The sequence below is a fragment of the Anoplolepis gracilipes genome, chromosome 3 (assembly GCF_047496725.1).
Source record: "Anoplolepis gracilipes chromosome 3, ASM4749672v1, whole genome shotgun sequence".
Lineage (NCBI taxonomy): Eukaryota > Metazoa > Arthropoda > Insecta > Hymenoptera > Formicidae > Anoplolepis > Anoplolepis gracilipes.
This window is the reverse complement of record NC_132972.1, coordinates 13486000-13508968: the sequence shown is the minus strand read 5'-3', so window position 1 is coordinate 13508968 and position 22969 is coordinate 13486000. Positions and strand designations below refer to the sequence as shown.

General features: G+C 30.3%; 1 protein-coding gene across 10 annotated transcripts in view; it reads left to right on the top strand.

Annotated features, from left to right (window-relative positions):
- The first annotated feature begins 822 nt into the window (after positions 1 to 822).
- The window catches only part of LOC140663888 (uncharacterized), a 53048-nt gene continuing 30901 nt past the window's right edge, over positions 823 to 22969 (top strand). For 2 of the 10 annotated variants that reach the window (XM_072888431.1, XM_072888434.1), the window contains exons 1-4: positions 902 to 1161; positions 2011 to 2181; positions 2694 to 3033; positions 3205 to 3388. In XM_072888431.1, coding sequence (XP_072744532.1) covers positions 1030 to 1161; positions 2011 to 2181; positions 2694 to 3033; positions 3205 to 3388 — 827 coding nt within the window. In that variant the 5' untranslated portion in view covers positions 902 to 1029. Of the gene's footprint in view, positions 1162 to 2010; positions 2182 to 2693; positions 3034 to 3204; positions 3389 to 6589; positions 7819 to 10672; positions 12686 to 17268; positions 18716 to 20613; positions 22163 to 22969 lie in introns of those variants that run through there. The other 8 variants (XM_072888436.1, XM_072888439.1, XM_072888438.1 and 5 more) reach the window with 8 other exon arrangements.

Here is a 22969-nt window from a genome sequence, read left to right as displayed (position 1 = left end):
ATCTCTACTCGAAAGCTCGAAAGTAAGACATTGAATAAACATATATTGAGTTTTCACCTCAATGTGAAATGTGAAAAGATATGTCTTTTGCTGATTATTATTTACTGATTCATTTTCTGAATTTATAGATGACAAATTAACTATAATTGTTGCACTTATAATAAATTTTTACATTTGTAGTAAGCTTATTTTTTATAACTCTTTACAACTTTATGTTTATCCAAAAATGACCGATTAAAAATTTTTATATGCGAAAAATATTGTTCAATATATACAATACCCATATAATTTATATTGCAGAGATAAAGTAGTCTACACGAAACAATAAATATATCAACATTATTTTCTTACCGGTCTCGATTGTTTTTGCCAATAGATGTTAGACGGTTTGATCATGCGTCGTTGAACATCTAACTAAAGTGGGAGTAATTGAGCATGAAAACTTCATAGCATGCACTCGGGCGACCTTTTCCAGCCATCTGCACGATCAATCAATGCGTCGTGTCGGAAAAGTGAAATTACGTAGCTCCCAGAAAGTTTTATATTCTCTTACAAGATCTTTATATTTCCGTGCAATCGTGTGCGTATGTGCTCGAAAAATAATGTCTAAATGTCAATTTTTTCGCGCATTACCCTCTCAATATTTCGCGATTCGAAATTGTCAGATTTTCGATTTCAGCGATTAGGAGAACGATTTCGACAAAATCGCAAGGGAAATCGGATCGCCCCCGCATCGATTTGCGATACATTTTAAGAAAAGAACCTTCGCATCGTTCCGGGACTGTCGTGTGTGAAGGCGGTTGGCTTTGACCAAAGCCGATCGATACGCGAACGCGGCCGCCGAGCGGTCGCGACTTTAGCCGAAGCGACCCGAACGCGGCCGAGGCGCGACGGACGCGGCCGAAGCCGGAGAGCGTTGAGCAAGCGACGCGTAGTGAACAACGCGGTTCCCTCTTCGGATTCGTTGCAAACGGCGTTCGCGTGAACGGGCGCGGCTTTGCGTCTCGAGCTGGCGTTTTACGTGGGAAAATGTCCTCCCTCGACTATCTGGACTTGTGTCGGCTGTGTCTCGTGAAGGACCGCGTTTCCGTGCCGATCTTCGAAGGCGAAGGCGACGTACGGCAGATTTTTCTAAAGATCACCGCCTGTTTGCCGGTCAAGGTAAGAAGCCAACTACGCCATCACGTACAACTATGGCGACCTGCCATCTTGTGAACCTTTGCCTCGGACTCCTTGACCTCGCCTCACGGTAGATCATTTTGTCCATTCGATTTTCTTGCAAATTGCTCTTACAAGAGAGAGAGGGAGAGAGAGAAAAATTTGTAAGATAGCACATTATGAGGTTACAATGGTACTTGTACGGTTTATATTCGTTACGAAATGCTCTATTTTTGCTTGTTGGCTTTGCGACGCCACTAATTATTCAGCGAACTTTTGCCGCGCTTTTGTGTATAGATGTTGGCTAAGAGCGTTTATTACACGATACGTTTCTGATTTTTATCAAAGTAGTAAAGCAAACTCGACACTTTTTTCATATTTCGCACAGCGAAATATAATAAAATATCAGTCATCGATGTTTTCTCGACATCTTACCGTCGACATTATCGTCTACGCTCGCGAAACGCATAACGTTGACTTCCTGTCGTTTCCTGAAATCGATATTGCCTCATTTTGTCTTAAATTCTAGTTACGGGAGCATTGTTTTGACACATCGTGCAATTAATGCTAATTTCTATATGTATTTACGCATGTAGGTTCTTATTGCGGAGAAATCAAAATTTTAATGCTATTAGCTCATGTTATAAATGTTTTTTTTATTAATACTCTTGTAGATAGACACGATTCTTGAGTTTACAATAATTTTATTAAAGATAATATTAAGGAAAAAAAGAAAAAGTTGTATATATAATATTAAAGAAATAATTTTGATATTAATAAAATCTTACAATATGACTTTTATAATATCTTTTGTTATAAATTTTGCATAGATTTTTTTTGTTGTGATTATAGGTCGCTAAAGAAGACAAATTACCCAAGAAGATATGTGACGACTGTGTATATAAAGTAGAATTAATTTATCAATTTTGGCATACGACAGCAAACGCAGAGAAACAGTTACAACAATGGCTAGGCGAAGTAAACATGGAAGACAAAAGTTACGTTGGCACTGTTCTCAATCCGGTAATTACTATTTTATATAATCTATTTGTTTTTTTATAATCTTTTTCTTGACAAATTTATAGAAAATAAAAATGTGGTATTATACACTTGTAAAAATTAGATACAAAAAAAATTATATAAATGCACAGATTGTCTTATGTTTGAGTCTTCATTTGTCTATGTTTACCATAGCAATGATAATATCTAGCAGTTTTTATTATTTTGCATGTTGTGCATATGTAAGTTTTTTCAAATATTTTTAAATTTTATAAAATATTTGTATGTGTATATGTGTATATATATATATATTACAATATATATTTTTTTATTTGTTTAGTTTTACTTGTTGATATAAAAAATTAATTTTATAAATATTATATAAAATATAATAAGACAACAAATTTATAAAATTAGTTATATGATTAAAAATAAAATATTAGAAATATTTATTTTATCTTCTTGAATTTAATTTATTATTGAAGCTTTCAAATCATGGGAAATATAAAGATTGTTTTATTTTCTATTAATTTTAGAATGGAATGAAACCAGAACAGAGCAACGAGAACAGGTTAGATGGTACTGTGATGCAACAAGTAAGCGAACATCAGAACAATATGACTATGGGTATAATGGACAATATGGGTCTGGGTATGCCTATGATGATGTCGAGCAGTACCCAACAACAAATAACCTCAGTTCCTATAGACAACAGTGGTAGCTCTGTACAAAATGTCCAATCAGTAGCTGGACCAAGTACACAAACGGCACACGACCAAATTACACAGAATCAAACAAACCCATCCACGCAAGAAGAAGAAGAGGAGAGTAGTGAAGAAGAAGAAAACTCGGATGATGAGTGTGATGGAGATGAAGGTATAATATTTGTGGAAAATATATTATCTATACAACTTATATATAATTAATATATATAATTAATATAATATAATATATATAATTATATATAATTAATATATTATTGCAAAAATATACTTGAAATTATAAAAAGAAAAAGAGGAAAAAAAAGAAAATTCAATTCTGTTTAAGGCCTACCTATAAAAGAAGAAAGTGAAGAAGATCCTAATAATAGTAGAACTATAGAGCCTACAACATTTGTCAATGTTTCTCTGGCGTGCGACGAAGCAGGTCCTTCTGGACTTCAACAACAAAAAATTGCTGATATGCCCGAGATGGTAATGTCACAGACATCAGACGTGGATCCGAAAACTGGGTGAGTTTTCTGTTTTTAATTTATTACTTTAAGGCCCAAAGATGTCATTTGTTGTGGTGAACATGAACAATAACACAAAACATTGGTTGATTTTACTTATTTTGTTTTTATTGTCATAACTTGATTTTTTATTTAGGATGAACGAAATGGCATACTTTTTAGTATTGAATAAAATAAATGATTATAGTGGAACAGATTTGATGTTTCATTACAATAATAAATTGATATGAATTAGGTTTGGAAATTTGAAAATAGAAATTATTAATAATATTCTATACATATATCTATTTCTAAAGAAATCAATATATTGTCAATATACTGTTAAGAATATATATTATTTTAAAGTACTTGCAATTACACACATTAACTAAAATATATAAAATACTACTGTTGATTAGATAAATAAACTCAATATATAAGATAGAAAACAATGGCATTTTAGCATTAATAATAAAATTATGATGCAGATAAATCACAAACACAAGGTAAGTTTGAACACACCCCACAACCATCTTTGGTCCTAGGTGTTTAGCAATTTATACAAATATTTTCTATGTAATATCTTTTCATATTTAAAATAACTGGATATTTTTCTTTAAGAAAGAACATATAGGATTATTTAAATATCAGAATGTGCAAATTGCTAAGCATCTTGTTATTCTTACATGTGATAGCATGTACATATAAAGTGCATTTCGAAAACACCAATTTAACATTAATATTCTTCACATAACAATACCCTTGGTAAAATTGTGTGTAGATATAATTAGTATAACTTTATCTTATTTGAAATGGACTTTATGTGTTAGATATTATTTATAAATGTGCAATAAAATGGACAGAGAGATTTCTGGACTTCTCTATATGGATTATTATCCATATAGTGTATATATATGTATGTATGTGTATGTATATGTGTATCTATATATATGTATGTATATATATATATGTATGTATATATATATATATATATATATATATATATATATATATATATATATATATATATAATATATGTATGTATGTATGTATGTGAAAAAAATTTCTTGTTCTCATAGTTACTATTTATGGGAAACCAGTTTAATCTCTCTGTTCACTCAAAAATCAAATGTTTACATGTTGTCGATATTAATATTCCCACGCTTACGTGATGGCACTAAATGCCGCACTAAATGACCGATATTCGGCCAATTCAAAAATCACAGACGATAGATATTTCAATTGATGCAACGTATAATTATCTACCTACCGTTTCCGATTTATATCTTCGTGCTTTCCGATGCCTGCGCTTTACGATATTGCCAGGACTCTGTATTATTATATTAATGTTGCGATTAATCTTAAGAATTACCGTTTAATCTATATACAAAATACGTATCCCACGAGATCGTTAGTAAAAATTTTGCGTGTCCGGTATACAATCCTCGACGATAAAGTAATTGCGAAATAGTGTAGTTATAACCGAGAAGATAATCGGTTAATAAACCTCAATGTTGAAGAAGATCAAGGATTATTGTTTTCCAATTTGAAGATTCTGCAAAATGAAAGAAAAAAAAAATCATCCATTAAGAGACTGCGTCGAGTCAAGAGGATTAAACAAAGGCGAGTATCATTCTTTTTGTACATTTTACATTCTGTATTTTATGATACATAGACTTTCTGTGTGTTTTTATATGCAAAGTGAAATATTGCGCACTTGTATAACAAATAATGTCGGTTGAAAAGCGCGAATTTGCATCGTCGTTTACGACAAAGATTTAAGCGATGCCATTTTAATATCAAATAAATTTTTTTGCGCTTCTCGATGCAACATTATTATATAAATTGTAGATTTTATTATGTATTTATTTGGATTGCGCGTTTTGCGCATTTCCACATAAATGTGAAAAAGATTATACCGCGATTATATAAACATGAAAGATTTTTTTTTAATTTTTTAAATTTTGTTTTTTAAGCAAATGACCAGGCTTGCACTGTATAGTTGCGCCGGTTTTCACTTTTGAAAATAAAATTTTATACACGAGATTATATAAATATATATATTATTAAATATTTTTATGCGCCTCTTGAATCGGCTGCAGTTATTTGATACTTTCTGGACATATTTTGAATATGTCATTTTATATAATGAAATTTTTTAACATTTGTGAATGAAGAAAATCATATTATTCAGTTCTGGGTATAGTAAATATTTCTGACATATGAAAGTTTGACATTGCATAACACTTTTCATTTATACTTTTATCACGTCAAGCTTTCATAAGTAGTTACTTTTTGCTATAAAGTACTGAATAATGTATTTTAGTTTCTTCAGCTTTTTTTGTATTTGCAGTTTTTAACTGCATTTTTTATTTGTTCCACATAATATAACACTGTTAATGTGTTGAATGTAAGTATATACGTGTGTAAAAAGTCATACTTTGTTTTATTCTGTGCAAATGAGAAGAAGATGCCTCATCGTAATGGATTATTTATAAAGGTGAGATTTTTCTCTAACTAAACTTATTTGCGTTTTAATATTTTCTATTTCAGTCTCAGAGTGAATTTCTTGAGTAAAAATTTGCTTTCCTCGAACTCTTTTGCCAAGTTTTATGGCTTAATCTTTACTTTTTCCTTCTGCTATCGTTAGGAAATATCCAATATACAATTTTTATGTTGTACATATATATTATTTCTCTAATTATTTATAATTCGATTATATTAAATAATGAATATAAAACTAATAACTGATATAATAGGCTTACAAGTATATTTTCTATACATTATTCATCTATAATTATCTATAATATAAATATTGTATAAGAGTTTTATAAAAATTCGGAAAGCTTGATGGATATTATTACATATAGCGAGTGATGAAATTTCCAAAAAGCTGTTTGACTTGACGACAAATCACGACGACTTTCTCGATCCGCACATACGCTCTTAACACATCATTATCGCTACGTTTTGAGGATATTAGCAATGCCCAAGCACCTTGCACCGGCCACATTGCAGCACTCACATAAGTATAAGATCTATCTTTTTCTGTCCTGTCTCTCTTTTTTCTCTCTCTCTCTCTTTCTCTCTTCTTCTTATCACCGCCTGTATGCAAGATATATTGTAATAATCACAAAAAGCAGAATCTCAAAAAGCAAAGCTGTGTGTGCGCCCACGGGTGTCGTTCTCCGTTGCAATGTCCTTGGGTTTTGTCAATTTCAGGGAAGGAGGCGAGACCTTCGGCGGATTGTCAGGGATGCTGCGTCAGATTCTCTCGCCCTCGCCCGAGATCGGGGAGGTCGGGATATCCGTCAATTGTAATCTTCTACAGAGCAACTCTATATTCTCAAACCAGTCGTCGTCGATGCTTTCGTCGACATTACTTCCCCCACATTATCAGACCATGTGCCCAGACCAATCCCTGCTCGATCAGGTACAGATCCTCGCCGAATCCCATCCGTGTCCCACGTGTGGTCTAGAGTTTCGAAGTGCTCTTAAACTAAACTATCACATGCGAACGAGTCACGTTGCGCGTCCAGAGTTCGAGCATAATATCGAGAATCAACCGAGGTACTCTTGCGCCGTCTGCTCGCGGACATTTGTTGCCTTGAGCCATCTAAAAATGCACGAAGTCACGCATACTGCCTCCCCCGTGACCTCGTGCGCATCGACCTCTACCAATCTCGTGTCATCCGGTAATAATATGGAGAAAACGTTCGCCTGCGATCTCTGCCAGGCCAGTTTTCGATATCGCACATTGCTGGAACGTCATCGGAGGATGCATCAGGAGGTCGGCCAGGAGAAACCTTACTCCTGTCCGAGATGCTTGATGCGCTTCGAGACGCGCAACTTGTACAATCATCATGCGAAAACGCATCGACCGCTGCCAGCTGGTAACAACGACGGTAGGATCATCGGGACAAACGCGGTGTCGCCCGTCGTCGATCCCGTAATAGGCAATCTTGGCAGTCCCGTAATCCCGGCAAAGTCCATGACTTCTTATCCCTGTGACTCGTGCTCCAAGCAATTCACTACTGCCGAGTCTCTGACTACGCATAAGGCGGTGCATAGGTCGAGACCGTTGGTCTGCGACGTATGCGGTAAGGGCTTCACGCATCGCAAGTATTACGTGGTGCATCAACGCATCCATACCGGCGAGAGGCCGTATCTCTGTGCCATGTGCGGCAAATCGTTTACGCAGGCATCGACACTTACTGTACATCGTCGATATCACACGGGAGAACGTCCGTACACCTGTACACTATGCGGAAAAGGATTTGTTACGCGAACGATTATGCTTAATCATATGAAGAAACACTGAAGAAAGACGTGTCCGTTGATTGATATAGATCTTTCACTGCACGTAATTAAATTCGAGACGCAACTTTTGACCGTAAACTCTTTTAAAAAAATAATATCAAAAATTTTGATTTCAAAACTTAATTTTTGATCAACACTCTAGAAAAGAATATTGTAAAATTTATATTAATTAATTTTAATCAAATTAAATTTAAATCTGATATAAGATTTTTTGAAAAAAGAAAAAATTTATAAAAGAGTAAAATGTTTGTGTAATTTTGTCCATTAAAACAAATTCTAATAATTGCTAAATTATTGATGATTATTTGTAACTTTAAAAGTATAAGTGTTTTGCGAGATTAAATGTTTTTATGAAAATTTATACTTATCAATTTGAAATTGATCGCTTTTTGTAAGAATTGTATTATAGAGTGTTGATATCTAAGTGCCTAAAATTACTGATACTCAAGTTACTATCATAGTATAATAAATATCTATATAGGATATATGACAAGTGCATTCAAATATGTAAATTAATTTTTTATAAACACATCTAATATGAGCTAAACTTTATATAGTTTCGGATAAAATATATTTAATAATTGAATTAGAGTCACGATAAAAACAAGTTAACAGTTATACTCTGTCATAAATGTTGTCATCACTGTGATATTGTTTGTACATTATACAAAATATTTAGGATAATGTTAATATTAATTAATGTGACGCGGAATTTCTATATAAAGTTGATGTGTATAATTTAGTTTCGAATAAGCAAAGTACCTGCGCCACAATCAAATGAAAAAAGTGCCTAAAAGTCATAAATTTACTAAATTTTTTTATTTATTATATGTGAGGAATTAAGCTAACAATAAATAAAATTAAATTAAATAATCTGTTGGAAAAAATAATAAGTTACTAATTATTTTTATACTTTGTAAATGAGATTAAATTTTTAATTATATTAGTTAAACTGTAGATAATCTGCTAATATATAAAATACAGCAATTAATATTTTATTTAATGTAAACATAAAACTGAATTCAGGTGCCTTTGACTAATATAGAGTGAAAGACAGGGTAGAATTAATGAGAACTCGTAAAATTAATTTATATATAAATGTGAAATCTAAGTATATATGAAGATGGATAAATATTTAGAATTAGTCGTAGAAATTATTCGTAATTCAAAAATAAAATTGCAGATGAAATAAATGGCAATATTTAATAATCTTTCGCAAGATTCTCATCAACTCGTATTATGTGCTTTCTGTCAAATGTACTTTCTCTATTAACGTAATGTTATCATAAACTACATTTTGCTACAAATGTTTATGTATATTGCTAATAGTTAAAATTGACCATATATTTTAGATTTTGTTGCTTTTTATTAGATTTTGTTATAACAAAAATCTTACATTCAAAAATAAATTTTCTATTTTTTCCTTTCAATAATTTGAAAATTGTAGAAAGTTTTAGACAAAAATATATCAAAATTAAAACATTTAATTGTGAAGTTAAATTATGTTTATATATCGGATTTTTAATATTTTATATGATCTATATAAAATTAACGTCGAGAAGAAATGTCGATAATTCGTTTCCATTACTTTACATACTGCAATCGATTATTTAAACTTGTTGAACTGACTATTTTTTAATCTCTATAATTTACATTGTTAAGATTGTTTTATGAATTATTAATAATAATGCTTATTTTTTTAAATATAGAAATATGTATATCAAAAGGTACAATATTTTATAACGCATTTTATACGCATTATAAAAGCCGTTGATACTAATATTAATTAAAGTTATTTGATACTTCGTTTCTTTATCTAGATATTAATCTTCTTTCTCTATAAAAAAGAAAGATAAACACTTTCATAATTTATTACAATCATCTATAGAACATTAATAAATGTATTAATATTAATTATTATATATAGGCTGTGTTTCCTTTAGACACTCACGTGCTGAAAACGTCTTTTTTTTTTTTATTACGTATAATTAACAACACAGAATGATGCTATCACCGCGTGAGTGTCCAAACACAGCCATAGAATTATAAAATTGCGTAAAATAAACGTGGAGCAAATTGAAGTTATATTTATACAATTGTGTTATATATAGGATGCTTATGTTATCGGATATTTTTTCGATCATGCTAGTAGCCGCATTAATAAATAAATTTTATATTAAATGATAAATAATTGAAAAGCAAAGACGTAGTTATATTAAATTTTCCGACAAGTGGACATCAAGATATAATATTTTTCACAGAATTCTAATTGAATTAATATCACAAAATTTTGATTTATGATAATAGTTCTCATTAAACTTTTATTACAAAGAAGAAATCAAGATTGTTACAAGGTGATTTATGATTTGTACACAATAGTAATATTCTATATAATATATACTGTAAGCGATAAATATAAAATTATGCACTTATAACATATAGTACATAATTATTAACAAATTAATATTGTAAAGATGTCCACATTTTATCAATTAATAAAATATATAAAAAACACCGTAAATCTATCATAGTATTAAGTAAATGTAGAATCTAATTAGTTGTATTTTGTAGGTATAGATTACGCTATATATAAAAAAAAAATCGCATAAACAAGCTAGTACAATAATTATTAGTACAACAGTAAACAATGATTCGAATAAATAAGGCTCTCAATATTTATAAACACGGTAATTACGTGTTTGTAAACAATGATGTTTGCTCGCGAATAAGCATTGTTTAAGCGATAAGAATCGGTAAGAAAAAGTAGAAATTAGGAGATGGCTAAGCAATAAAGAAAATGCCAGAAATACCAGTGAAAAGCGCTTTATTGACTACCCAACTTCCATACAATCGAGCACGAGTGTCCAGCAGATCGTCCCTGTAAATATCTCGCTTACCTCGTTAAGGCAACGATAAAGAACGAAAAAAAGCGGCGAGGAACGAGCACATTTGATTGACTCCCGTTTGTGTCTGTCTTCTTTGCAGATATTTTGTGTCAAAACTCACGGTGCTGCCCAAGGATCGGCGGCAGCAGTGCGGGCCCGGTGAAATCGAGCACGTCTTTGTCCAAGGTCACACGGAGTTACTGATAGCGGATCCATTAAGCATATCGAAGGCGGAAACAACGGATATACTTATTCACGAAAATGTTATGCAATGCGAGTTCTGCGGTGATAGTTTTGCCTCCGAGCAGGCTTTTACTTTACACCTAGAAATGCACGAGTCTTGTTCGGAGGAACGAGCGCGATCGCAGGATGACCAATTAGTCTGCGAGAATTGTGGCTGCAGCTTCTCGACGATGCTGGGATTGCGAGAACACCAAAAGGAACAACACGAGGAGTGTTACAATTGCGATGATTGCGACTACGTAACTTCGCAGAAGGACAGCTTGATTGATCATCAAAAGTGCCACACGTCCGATGCGTACAAATACCAATGCGAGGTGTGTGGCGAACAGTTTCAAAGTAAGAGCAGCTGTCAGGTACATTTGTCATCGCACGAGCAAGACAAGCCGTTTCAGTGCGAGGTGTGTAACGCCACTTTTCGCTATCGTCAGGGTCTACGACTGCACGCGAAATTGCATCAACCAGACTATGTGCCGCCGCAGAGGAAGCATCATTGCGAACTATGCAACAAGCGTTTCTCCCGGAAGCAAGTGCTACTGGTGCACATGAAGACGCACGGCAACATCGGGCCACAGAATGAATACGTATGTCAAATATGTCACAAATCAGTATCCAGCAAAACTTATCTGGCGGTGCACCTGCGCAAGCACACCGGTGAGAAGCCGCATATCTGCGATCTTTGCGGCAAGGGCTTCATTTCGCAAAACTATCTGAGTGTGCATCGTCGCACCCACACTGGCGAGAAACCGCATCAGTGCACACACTGCTATAAAAGGTTTACACAACGGACTACGTTGGTAGTACACTTACGGGGTCATACGGGCGATCGACCCTATCCCTGCACATGCTGTCACAAATCGTTCGCCTCTAAAACGATGTTGAATTCGCATCTAAAAACGCATGCGAAACAAAACGCGCGACAACAACAGGGACAGCAGCAGCAGAGTTTGCAACAGCAAGACGAGCTACAACAGCAACAAGATTCTTTCGATACCGTTACTATAATGTTGCCCAGTTAGAATTAATGACACTAGATCCCATATTTTTTTGTATAATTAAGCTTTCTTATATTTACTTGCCTTTTTTATAATTGATTAATATAAAATATAGATAATACGTGAAATATGCAAAAGAAACGACTGTTAAATGCTTGCGATAAGCATTGGTACGCTTTTTGAATATTACAAAGTAGGAGAGACTGTGATATCTTAGAGTCATATTGTATCTTGGAACAAATTGATTATTTTTTCAATGTCATAATAAATATTTTCAGATTGGAAACTTAAGATATTTTTCTTAGTCATTAATAATTTAGGATTACCTGAATAATTATATATTTACACAAATTATTTTGTTTTTGGAAATATTTTTATATTTAACACACTTTACATATAAAAAAATTTTCCTATTATTTAGGTATGTTATAATATTCTGTGTAATTTTAACTACCATAATTTTTTGTAAATTTTATTTATTATGTATAATTTTTATTTATAAGCAATATTATAAGCAATATTAAATACATAATAAAAGAATTCTACATATTAGAGTATCACTAAGTATCACAGTCTCTTTTATAAATTTGATACAAATTATGAGCCACAGACTCCGCTTTTGTAGTGATATTATTTAAGCCATGTTATGCCATGCATAGACAAAATATGTGGTTGCGACGCACTTATCGATTAAAATATAAAGAGACACTTTATTAAATTAGGATAATTACCTCGCATTATTCCCTGAAAAGTCTGACGGATAAAATTGTTATAACAGTTTACATATAAGATCTGCTTCGAAAAAAATCATAAAATAATGTTAGTTATTTATTGTATTGGGAATAAATTATGATGAAAGAATTAATGAAAAACGAAATGTCTTGCAAATTATATATACATGTGCAACATCTTCATTTAAAATTGATTTTGTGACATTTAATCAAATCGTGTCTGTAAAAAACTCGATTTATTAGTGAAATATTGGAGCATATAATCTTATAGATAAAATAATAAATATAAAAAGTGAATTTTATGGGAAACAGTTTGCGAAGCAGTCAGTACATAAATAGTATCTAAAGATTTGTTTACATTTTTGAAATTTGTTCATCACGTTCAAAAACTCCATAAAAATGAAAGATATTTTGCAGATCGCAATAAACCGTCCATAATTTTCTAGTATTGTGACAGTATTTTTTAAGTTTATATTTGTTTTTTTATTCTTATATATAATGTGAACTTATAGATCGATAATATTATTCGATATTTGCTTTATATCTCATAAAAACTCGCGCGGTAATAATATTGTACTACATATAATTATGTAGACTAAAGAGAGTAAAAAGAGTGTGATACTTGCCTAATTATTATAAACATCTATTTAACAATGTTTGAAACTGTCGGAATTACAATTTCTAGTGCCTTAGTTGTTATATATACATATATTGTTTAAATAAAAAAAAATATACGTGATTATAAAAAATTTACGTACATAAAGTTCTATTATAAACTTTTATAATATAATAATAACTAAAGTAAATGCCATAGTTTTTATATAACAATAAGGATATATGTATTTTATCATGCTCTTCCATGAAATTATTCGCTCATAAGGCAATAAATAACTATTTTGATTTTTTTATTTTCTTATGTAAAGAAATTGAGATTTTTTTTTTTTATATTTGTTTACTAATGAAAAATGATTAATTATAAGCATTTTTATATTGATCATACAGTGTAGATTAAAAATATTCAATTTTTTACTTATAACTTATTATTTGATATTGCTTTACATATATAAGAAATAGTAATATTATTAAATTAAATAGTAATAGTAGTAAGATAAAAAATAGTAATATTAATTTATAAATAATGTTAAATAGTATTGTTAATATTATTACATGAATTTCTTTTTTAATAATTATTAGTAGCAGCTCAAATTTCATTGTGAGTTTTTTTTGATTATACATTTTATATTATATAAAATACATTATTTAATATTGATGATGTTAAGAAGATCTAAGCTCTCACAAAAAAAAAAAAATCTCGTGTCATATTATTAAAATATTGAAATTGTCGAAATCTAATAATTTTTAATTATTTTACTTTATTATATGTTTACAAGAATTGAGATGTGATATTTTTTTGTGAAATATAAAACCAAAATTCATTCCATTTTTATATAATTGTTTACTACACTCTATTAAGTATTATTTTTGTAAGTAAAAAAAAATAGTTATTTTTAATAAAGCCTATTATAATTTTTTAAAAGAAATATTTATCTTAATTTTTTTAAAAACCATGTAATATATAAGATATTTCTATGTGTATAATAATGCGCTAAGATATTGAATTTTTTTCGTAATGTATCTGATTTTCTGCGGTATGGAAAAAAAAGAGTATTTTAAATATTCTTGTAGCAGTTTTACTTTACAAAAATGTTTTTAAAAATTGAAAAATCTTAAATTGAGTAATAAAATTAAAAGTTATATTTATGTCCCAGAGATCTTTTGCGTATATTTTTTATATTGCATAAATTTGATTTATAATTATTTTATGAGATCAAGTATCTGAATTACAATGTGTTACTGAACGCAGCTCTGAAATCATTGTACAGTAAGTAACAAGATTTTAATATTTCATATCAGCAAATTTGCTTAAAATTTCTTAGTGCACTTTTGAAAAATTTTTATGAATATAAAATAAAAATAAGATATATTTTTTCACTTAAATATTAATTTTATCGATTTGTTCTATCTCGATATATTTTGCATTAATTATTATTAATTATAATTTTTCTCCTGTTTATATTCTCCCATATTTATTGGATAATGTAATTGACTGTCATCTAACTGTCATCGTGTGGAATGACTAAAATAAAAGTGAAATACATTTAGTTGTTTTTCGATTATTATAATCTGTATTTTTTTATTTATTTCCAGAATTCAAAATTGGAAGTCCAAGAATCATCCGAAAAATGTTGCTATAGAAAGGCAAGGTGCGTCTTTCGTTATTTTTCAAGAGATTGATGACAAGACTATTATTGTTCAAGAGATAGCCGCGTATCATTGCGATTCGTGCAACGAAGATTTCGACACAGAAGCTAGTTTGATAGTACATAGAACGGAGCAATCGATACTTAGGACTCGGGAAGCATTACGTCAAGCAGAAAAAAAATACAAATGTGACATTTGTGGACAAACATTTTCAAGAAAACCACAATTGATCAAGCATCGTCAGATGCGATGCAAGTATCCTTTAGACACGCAGAAGAAGCAGGAATGGAAAAATACAATCAAGAGAAATCGCGAAGAGAGTAAGGAATTGTCAACCGGTCCTATTGAATGCGACGAGTGTCATAAGGTATTCAAAAAGAAGAGATACTTGAACGTGCATAAAACGTTGCACGGTGCGCCCCATATTTGTCATGTGTGCGGCGCGAAGCTGACGTCGGAATATTATCTAAAAATTCACATCAGGCGACACAATAAGGAATTCACGGAGTTTTGTAAAATTTGTAATAAGGGTTTTTATTTGAAAGCGACCTTAAAGACTCATATGAGTGTTCACACCGATGAGAAGCCCTGCACTTGCGAGATTTGCCACAAATCCTTCGGCAATCGAGTATACCTTCGTAGTCACATGAAGATTCACAGTCTGCCTGAGTCAAGGAAAAAGTACAAGTGCGAGATATGCAATTTCGAAACATTTTATAGCTATTGTTACAAAGAGCACATGTGGACTCACACTGGTGAGAGTCAGGTAGCATGCGAAATATGTGGCAAGTTAATCAGACGACAATATATGAAGACTCATATTAGGATACATACCGGCGAGAAACCGGAAATTTGTGAGTTTTGTGGCAAAGCGTTTAGTGCCAGAAAATATCTGATTAAACATCGGCGGACACATACCGGCGAAAAACCTTACAAGTGCAAAATCTGTGAGAAACGTTTCACTCAACGTGGTACACTTAGTGCGCATCTTCGAAGACATGAAAATATTAAATGATTTTTTTTCTTTTTGATCTATTTCTCTTTTCTTAGAAATTTGTTACAACGCTCTTCGTAATAATAACTCTTCACATTTATACACAGTGTTGATTTCATATAATATTATGTGTGTTATATATACATACTAATTTAATTTATTATATAAATATATATATATATATATAATTATTTCAATAGCGTATTATACTCTTTATTATTTTACTTTATTAATACTGAAATATTTCTTATTTGATATGTTCCATTGTAGTTGCGATATTTGCATAAATTGATAATAATAATATTATTATAAAAACTAAATTCTGTGTTGCAGAACAAAGAATATGAATTCAATTACTACAGATTATATATTTCAAAAATTTTAAATGATTTTATTCTTTTTAGAAGGAGTATGCGAAAAATTAATTTCGTGAACCTTGGAAAATAATTAAATTTTATTAATATAATCTATCTTTTTTTATTTAATAATTCGAATCAAGCTTTTTTATTTATTCCATTGATTATTTTTTAATGTATAATTGATTTACTATTTAGTTTTAAAATTTTCTCATTACTGTATATCTAATACATTGCGTGCAATTAAGGAATATTTGTTTTTTCTATTTTTTTTCTTTTTTTTAAATCAGAATATATAATTAAAACAATGTGGATACACAATATTGTATATTATGTACATATCTCAATAAATCTATATATGCGTTATCTAATTTATTCCATTATAATTCATATGTCATAATACTACTTTCCTTATTTTTGCTTACTCACTTTAGAGTTGGTTCAAATGTAGTAACGATGGTAATTTTGTAAAATATATTAGAAAGATGGAAAATAAAATATATCTTTATAATAAAATAAAATTTCAATTGCAAGATTTTCATAAATTAGTATAATAATTAATCAACTCAAATATTATTCGAACAATGTTCGGATAATAACAGTACCTAATAAAATGATTACATCAACAGGAATCGTGTACTTGGATTGATTATAGAAATGTACTTTTGATAAAAAGAGTATAAAGTGTGTATCTTTATGATAAGCACGTATAACATATATGTAAATTACACAAAGAAAAAAAATTTTTACTTAAATTTTATTAAGTAGAAATTTAATATTTGGCCTTGAAAGAAGGTATGTAATATACACGATTAAAGTTTTCTGAAACTGTTCAAAGATATTTATAATGTTTGATATTCCGAGAAATAGTTTCGAGAAGCGTGCACTAATCGATTCAGGATGAAAAAAATCAAAAGTTGAGCAGTGACGAGCAATCACAGTCGATTGACAGTCATTAAAATTCAAAACGTATATAAGGTGCATTCTGTAAGATTTCTCAAAAGAGTGAAAGAGTCTTGCCTGTGTTAGCTCAAGTAAATCAGTTGTGTATTAAGGACTGTATTTATTCTTATACACGTTCTTCCTCACGCGTTGTTGACGAATATTATTTATTACAGGTGCGTCGAGATCGACATAGAAAACACAAAGCTGGAACCGATCGACGAGTTGCAAGATATACAATTAGTACGATATCAGAACGAAGTATCAACCGTGGAAGAGTATCATATCAGCCATCAAGAAATAGTTACGGAAACGGTCGAATATATGGCCGATGATTCGAACGATAAACTAGGAGAGCCTGCATCGGATAAAGTAGATGTCATAAAACAATTTCCTGGACACGAGTCGAGTCGCAAATGCACGACGGTTTACGAATGTGAATTTTGTGGAAAGCAAATGCTCAAGAAGCTGCAGTTTTTAAAACACAGACAGGATCACAAGAGGAATCCGAAGATCGAAGATCGTTGCGAGGAATGCGATAAGGTCTTTGCGAATGAAGAGAAGTTACGAAAACATATGATAAAGGCGCATCAGAAGGAGAAACCATTTCAATGCGTTTTATGCGGCAAGTGTTTCAAGACCGAGGAATTCTTGAAGATTCATCTGAAACAACATAATAAACGGTTTACCTGCGATATCTGCGGTATCTCAAAGGTCTCCGGATACGATCTGCGTCTGCACAAGAAGAAGCACAATCAAGAATACGTAACTCATTGCGAGATGTGCGGCAAGGGCTTTTATACGAATCAGACATTGGAGCGTCACTTGCTTACGCATACCGGCGAGAAACCCTTCGTCTGTAAAGTATGTAATATTGCGTATGCGAGTGCAGCCTATCTCAACATGCATATGAAGTCCCATGGCGAGAGAGAAAAACACAAATGCAATATCTGCAATTTCGAGAGCTATTGGAAGGCCGCGTTAAAAGTGCATCTTAAGATACACACGGGCGAAAATCAAATTACATGCGAAATATGCGGTAAATCCGTGAGCAGTAAAACATATCTGCAGATTCACATGCGTATACACTCGGGTGAGAAACCGCACGTTTGCGAGGTGTGCGGCAAGGCGTTCAGTGTACGAAAGTACCTGATCGTGCATCTGAGAACGCACACTGGCGAGAGACCTTACGAATGTAAAGTGTGTCAGAAAAGATTTACTCAACAGGGTTCGTTAAATTCGCATATAAAATCTCATAACGAAAGTAAATGAATAGAACATTTTCCGATTCCTATTTAATTAAGCATGGGCTTCTGATCTTCTATTTAATTTGTCTGATACGATGAATGTATCTCAAATGTTATGTAATTGAAAATTAAGTGTGATGATAATTATGAACGTTAAAGGGGGATAAGTGCAAATCTTATACACACACACACACACATATATATATATATACAGATTCTGTTTTTATGATTGAAAATAATTTGAGTTATATACCATCCCATATAATTATCAAATGAAGAAATCAATTTATGCAATTCCTGGAAACATATTTATTGAACAAAATGCACGTACAAAAAATTAATTTTTCATTAGAGATGTGAGACTGATAGTAATTATGAAAAAGAAATAGATACGTTATGCAAATAAAACTTAAAATTTATTTTATACGCAAATATATTCCTATTTTGTGAAGTATGTTTTAAATATTAACAGATAGATGTTGTTAGATGTGATCAATAAATATTTGAGTTTAGAAATATTTTTAAATTTGTTACAAAAAATTTTGTAACCGTTAAAAATATTATGACGCTATTAATGTAAATTGATTGTAAATTTTTTTCTACTTTAATATTTATTACGAAAATTGAATTAGCTGGATCTAGTAAAGAATCTAGTGTCAAAGAACATATTATTTTATACATTATATTAATAAGTAAATTTAATTTAATAAAATATACGCTCTCTATATTTGATTTAGAAACAGTTTTATTATTTGTAATTATATTTTGTTATTGAATAAAAATATAAGTTAATTTCTGTACAAATAATAATAAAAATAATAGACATAGATAAAATCGTATATATATATATATATACATATCTATAGTAAATATACTAATATTTTTTCATCTAATATTCTAATTCTATGATATTTAAAAACTTTTTTCTTGCATGAATTCACAAAAAATAAATTTATCAGAATATTTGTTTGGGAAAATTGTTGAACAATTTATTTATTTTACATTTTATGTGCTTAATGTAGATTATATCTTGACTAAACTTATAAATGTAAATTAGTATGTTGTTTTACTTTTATGTTATGAAAAGTTATTAAACAATAGTATTATAATTTAATATAAAATCAAAATAACAGCAATTCCACATTATAAAATTTCTTATTTTGGAATTAATAACATCATAAAGCTAGAGTATTTTAGCTAGAGCATAATGTATAAATGCATATTAAACTCTTATTACTTTTAATTTCGTAAAATTGTTAATATTACATATCATATTATTCTTTCTCTATCGATATTGTATGTATTGTACTGTAATTTCTATTAATCTAGAAATAAAAAAATGTACAATAAATACACGTCATATATATATGTTTATAATTTTTTTGTAATTGCGACTTTATTATTATATATTTTATCTAGCAGTTTATTAAAATTCCATGTTAGACATATTGAATGCTGATAATGAAGGCTACATATATGAATGATATATTGATGATGGAACGATCGCCAATGTGGAAATACTTCTTTCTGGATTGCAAATATTATAATAAAAATTTTCTGCAAGTTCCTGAAAGGTATGGATTATTTTGTACTTCGAGATTGGGAGTTTAATTTTTTTATATTATCTATATTATATATTCTATACATTTTTTCGTAGATTTTTTAAAAGGAAGGAAAGATATATACATAGTATGAAAAGGAATTATTAAAATTTTATGCATGAAGAATAATAAAAAATATAATACATATACACATATATATATATGTATATATTTATTTTTTATAAAAAGTGTATGTATATTTAATAAATGTATGTATAATTTTGTATATAGAACCTATAATTAATAATTTAAAAACTAAAATTATTAAAAAGAAAACTAAATCATATTTAAACTAAGAATGAAATCTTGAAAATAAATTTAATTATATAGCAATTATTTAGCAATAATTATATAAGATTAATTACATAAAGGAAAAACGAAATATATGTTTCTTTCAACGTGTATAATCCGTTAAATTATTATTTTATATATATTATATATTACATGTACTAAAAATACAGCTTTGTATGGAAAAGAGATTTAAAAAAAGCTGTCTTTGTTTATAATAATACATTATATGAAAACTCATCGCAAATATATTCAACAGGGAAAAAATATATAACAATAAATTCAAATAAAGTTACAAATAAAAATCTTTTACTAATTAAAAAACATTTTGTAATAATTAAAATCAAATATTATATGTATAGTCATTATTTCATTTTCTTTTCAGAAATGAAAAGCCAGCAGAGACGTGTGTAAAAAATGAACTGTCTGTACATGAATGTATGGATTCTGCATTGGTTTCCATTTCCATTAAACGAGAAGAGAATGTAAACCAAGAAAGATATAATTTACCGCACAAGGTTATAAGTTTGGAACATGATTCTTCCGAAAACATTCAGAATCCATTAACGCAAGAGGAATTTGAAGAAACTACAAGTGAAGAAACTGCTGGTCAAAGTGATTCAATTCTAAAAAAGCAATCTACCAGTCGTCAAACGTTTTACGAATGTAACGTATGTACAAAGCTTTTTAGATCAAAAAATCTCTTTGAGGGTCATTTAGTGGCGCATAGTGACGCTCGACCCTATCAATGCGACGTTTGTGGCAAATCCTTCAAGAGGACAAATACTTTAGCGGTACACAGACGAATCCACACTCATGAAAGAAACTTTGTGTGCGACGTGTGTGGTCGTGCATTTGTGCAAGCCTCTCAGCTGGCTACTCATCACAAACGTCATTTCGAGAAATACACGAGACACTGCGAAATCTGCAACAAGGGTTTCTTTACAAACGCCGAGCTTCATGGGCACATGAACGTGAAGCATGGTGCTAAGGAGCATGTATGTACTGCCTGCAATAAGTCATTTCCCAACAATCATACTCTAGTGCGTCACTTGAAGATCCACGATCCTAACTTTAAACCCGTGAAACATCAGTGCGAATTCTGCGGCAAGACGTTTGCCTACAAAAACTCGCTGGTGGTGCATGTCAAGTCGCACACTGGCGAAAATAAGTACGATTGTCATCTGTGTGGTAAGTCTGTCTCGTCTAAGGGATCCCTTCAAGATCATCTACGTCTTCATGGTGGAGAAAAATCATTGATATGCGACATATGTGGCAAGGCTTTTCATAAAAGAACGACATTGGTTGTGCACAAAAGGACCCACACCGGCGAGAAGCCTTATTCGTGCGACACCTGTGGAAAATCCTTCACACAGCACTCGACTCTTGTTATACATAAACGATATCACACAGGTCAAAGACCATATCAGTGTAGTTATTGTAACAAATCATTTGTATCTAAAGGGTTACTAAACGCTCACAATAAAATACATGTGGTTAATGTGATGGTCATGTAGCCAGCATAGTCTTATGGTTTAAATCTTTATTTCTATTGTATATATCAATTGTGTCTCATATTAGAGACACGTATAACGTGGTGATATTATTAGATTTATATAGATTCAAACACATTTTATAAGACAAAATGTAGTGATATTAATTAATTTCCTCTATTCTAAAATCTTCGGAATTGAGGAACTTTTCTCTTCCAATTTCTTCCATTTCTTTCGAAGTTTTTATAGTATTATTCTAATGGCAAATACGTGCAGAATGAAAAATATTGGGTACTTTGTTCTTTATCAGCGTTTTCTATTCAAATGTGAGTAATATAAGAGTAACGCAAGAAGAAAAACCTTAGATTAAAGAAAAATCTAAAATAGAGGCAATTAATAATTGCATACTGCCATTTTATAGTTTGATACTATCTACAATATAATACTGTGTATATGTGTGTGTATGATTGATTACATATTTGATTTTAATCAAATATGTTTTGGAGAAATTATAACGTTATTGCTAATATATGTCATATTTATAAATTGTTTATAAAAAAATTTAAGATTTTATTGATCTTATTTTTGTTTTTTTTTAACAGAATGTTTTTTTCTGACATACTATACAATATACTAAATGAATATCTTAAATTTCTGCATTAAATGCATTACAAAAATTGTTTGTATCAAAAATTAAGGAATTAATCTGAATTTTTTACTTTTGAATGAGTTACTTGCAATTTTTTATGATTCTATTCCATAACTTGACATAAATATCACTTTTATCTGGTGTGTTTAATATACAATAAATAAATTGTTACGAAAAGTTAATTAATTCATATAAAAAATAGCTTAATACGCAAAAAGGAACTTTGTATCAAATGTTAATGAAATAATTTTTTAGTAAAAAAAAAGTAATAAAAAAATACGTAACATGGTTTTTTATGTGCGAAATATTGTAATAAAACTGGCAAATATTTTTTTTCAAATTAGTATGGGATATATTCCTACGTTATGTATTATTACAATAAATAAAAGTGTCATTCAGAATTATATAACTATCTGAAGCTATTTTATCGTGTCGCTTTCTCTTTCACAATTTCAAGGTTTTTGCTTTCCTGTATATATATATATATATATATATACATATATATATAATAACATGTATATATACATTTATTAAGTATTAATACAGTACATAGTACATCTCTTTTCATGAAGAATAACAAAACAATACTAATAATTTTT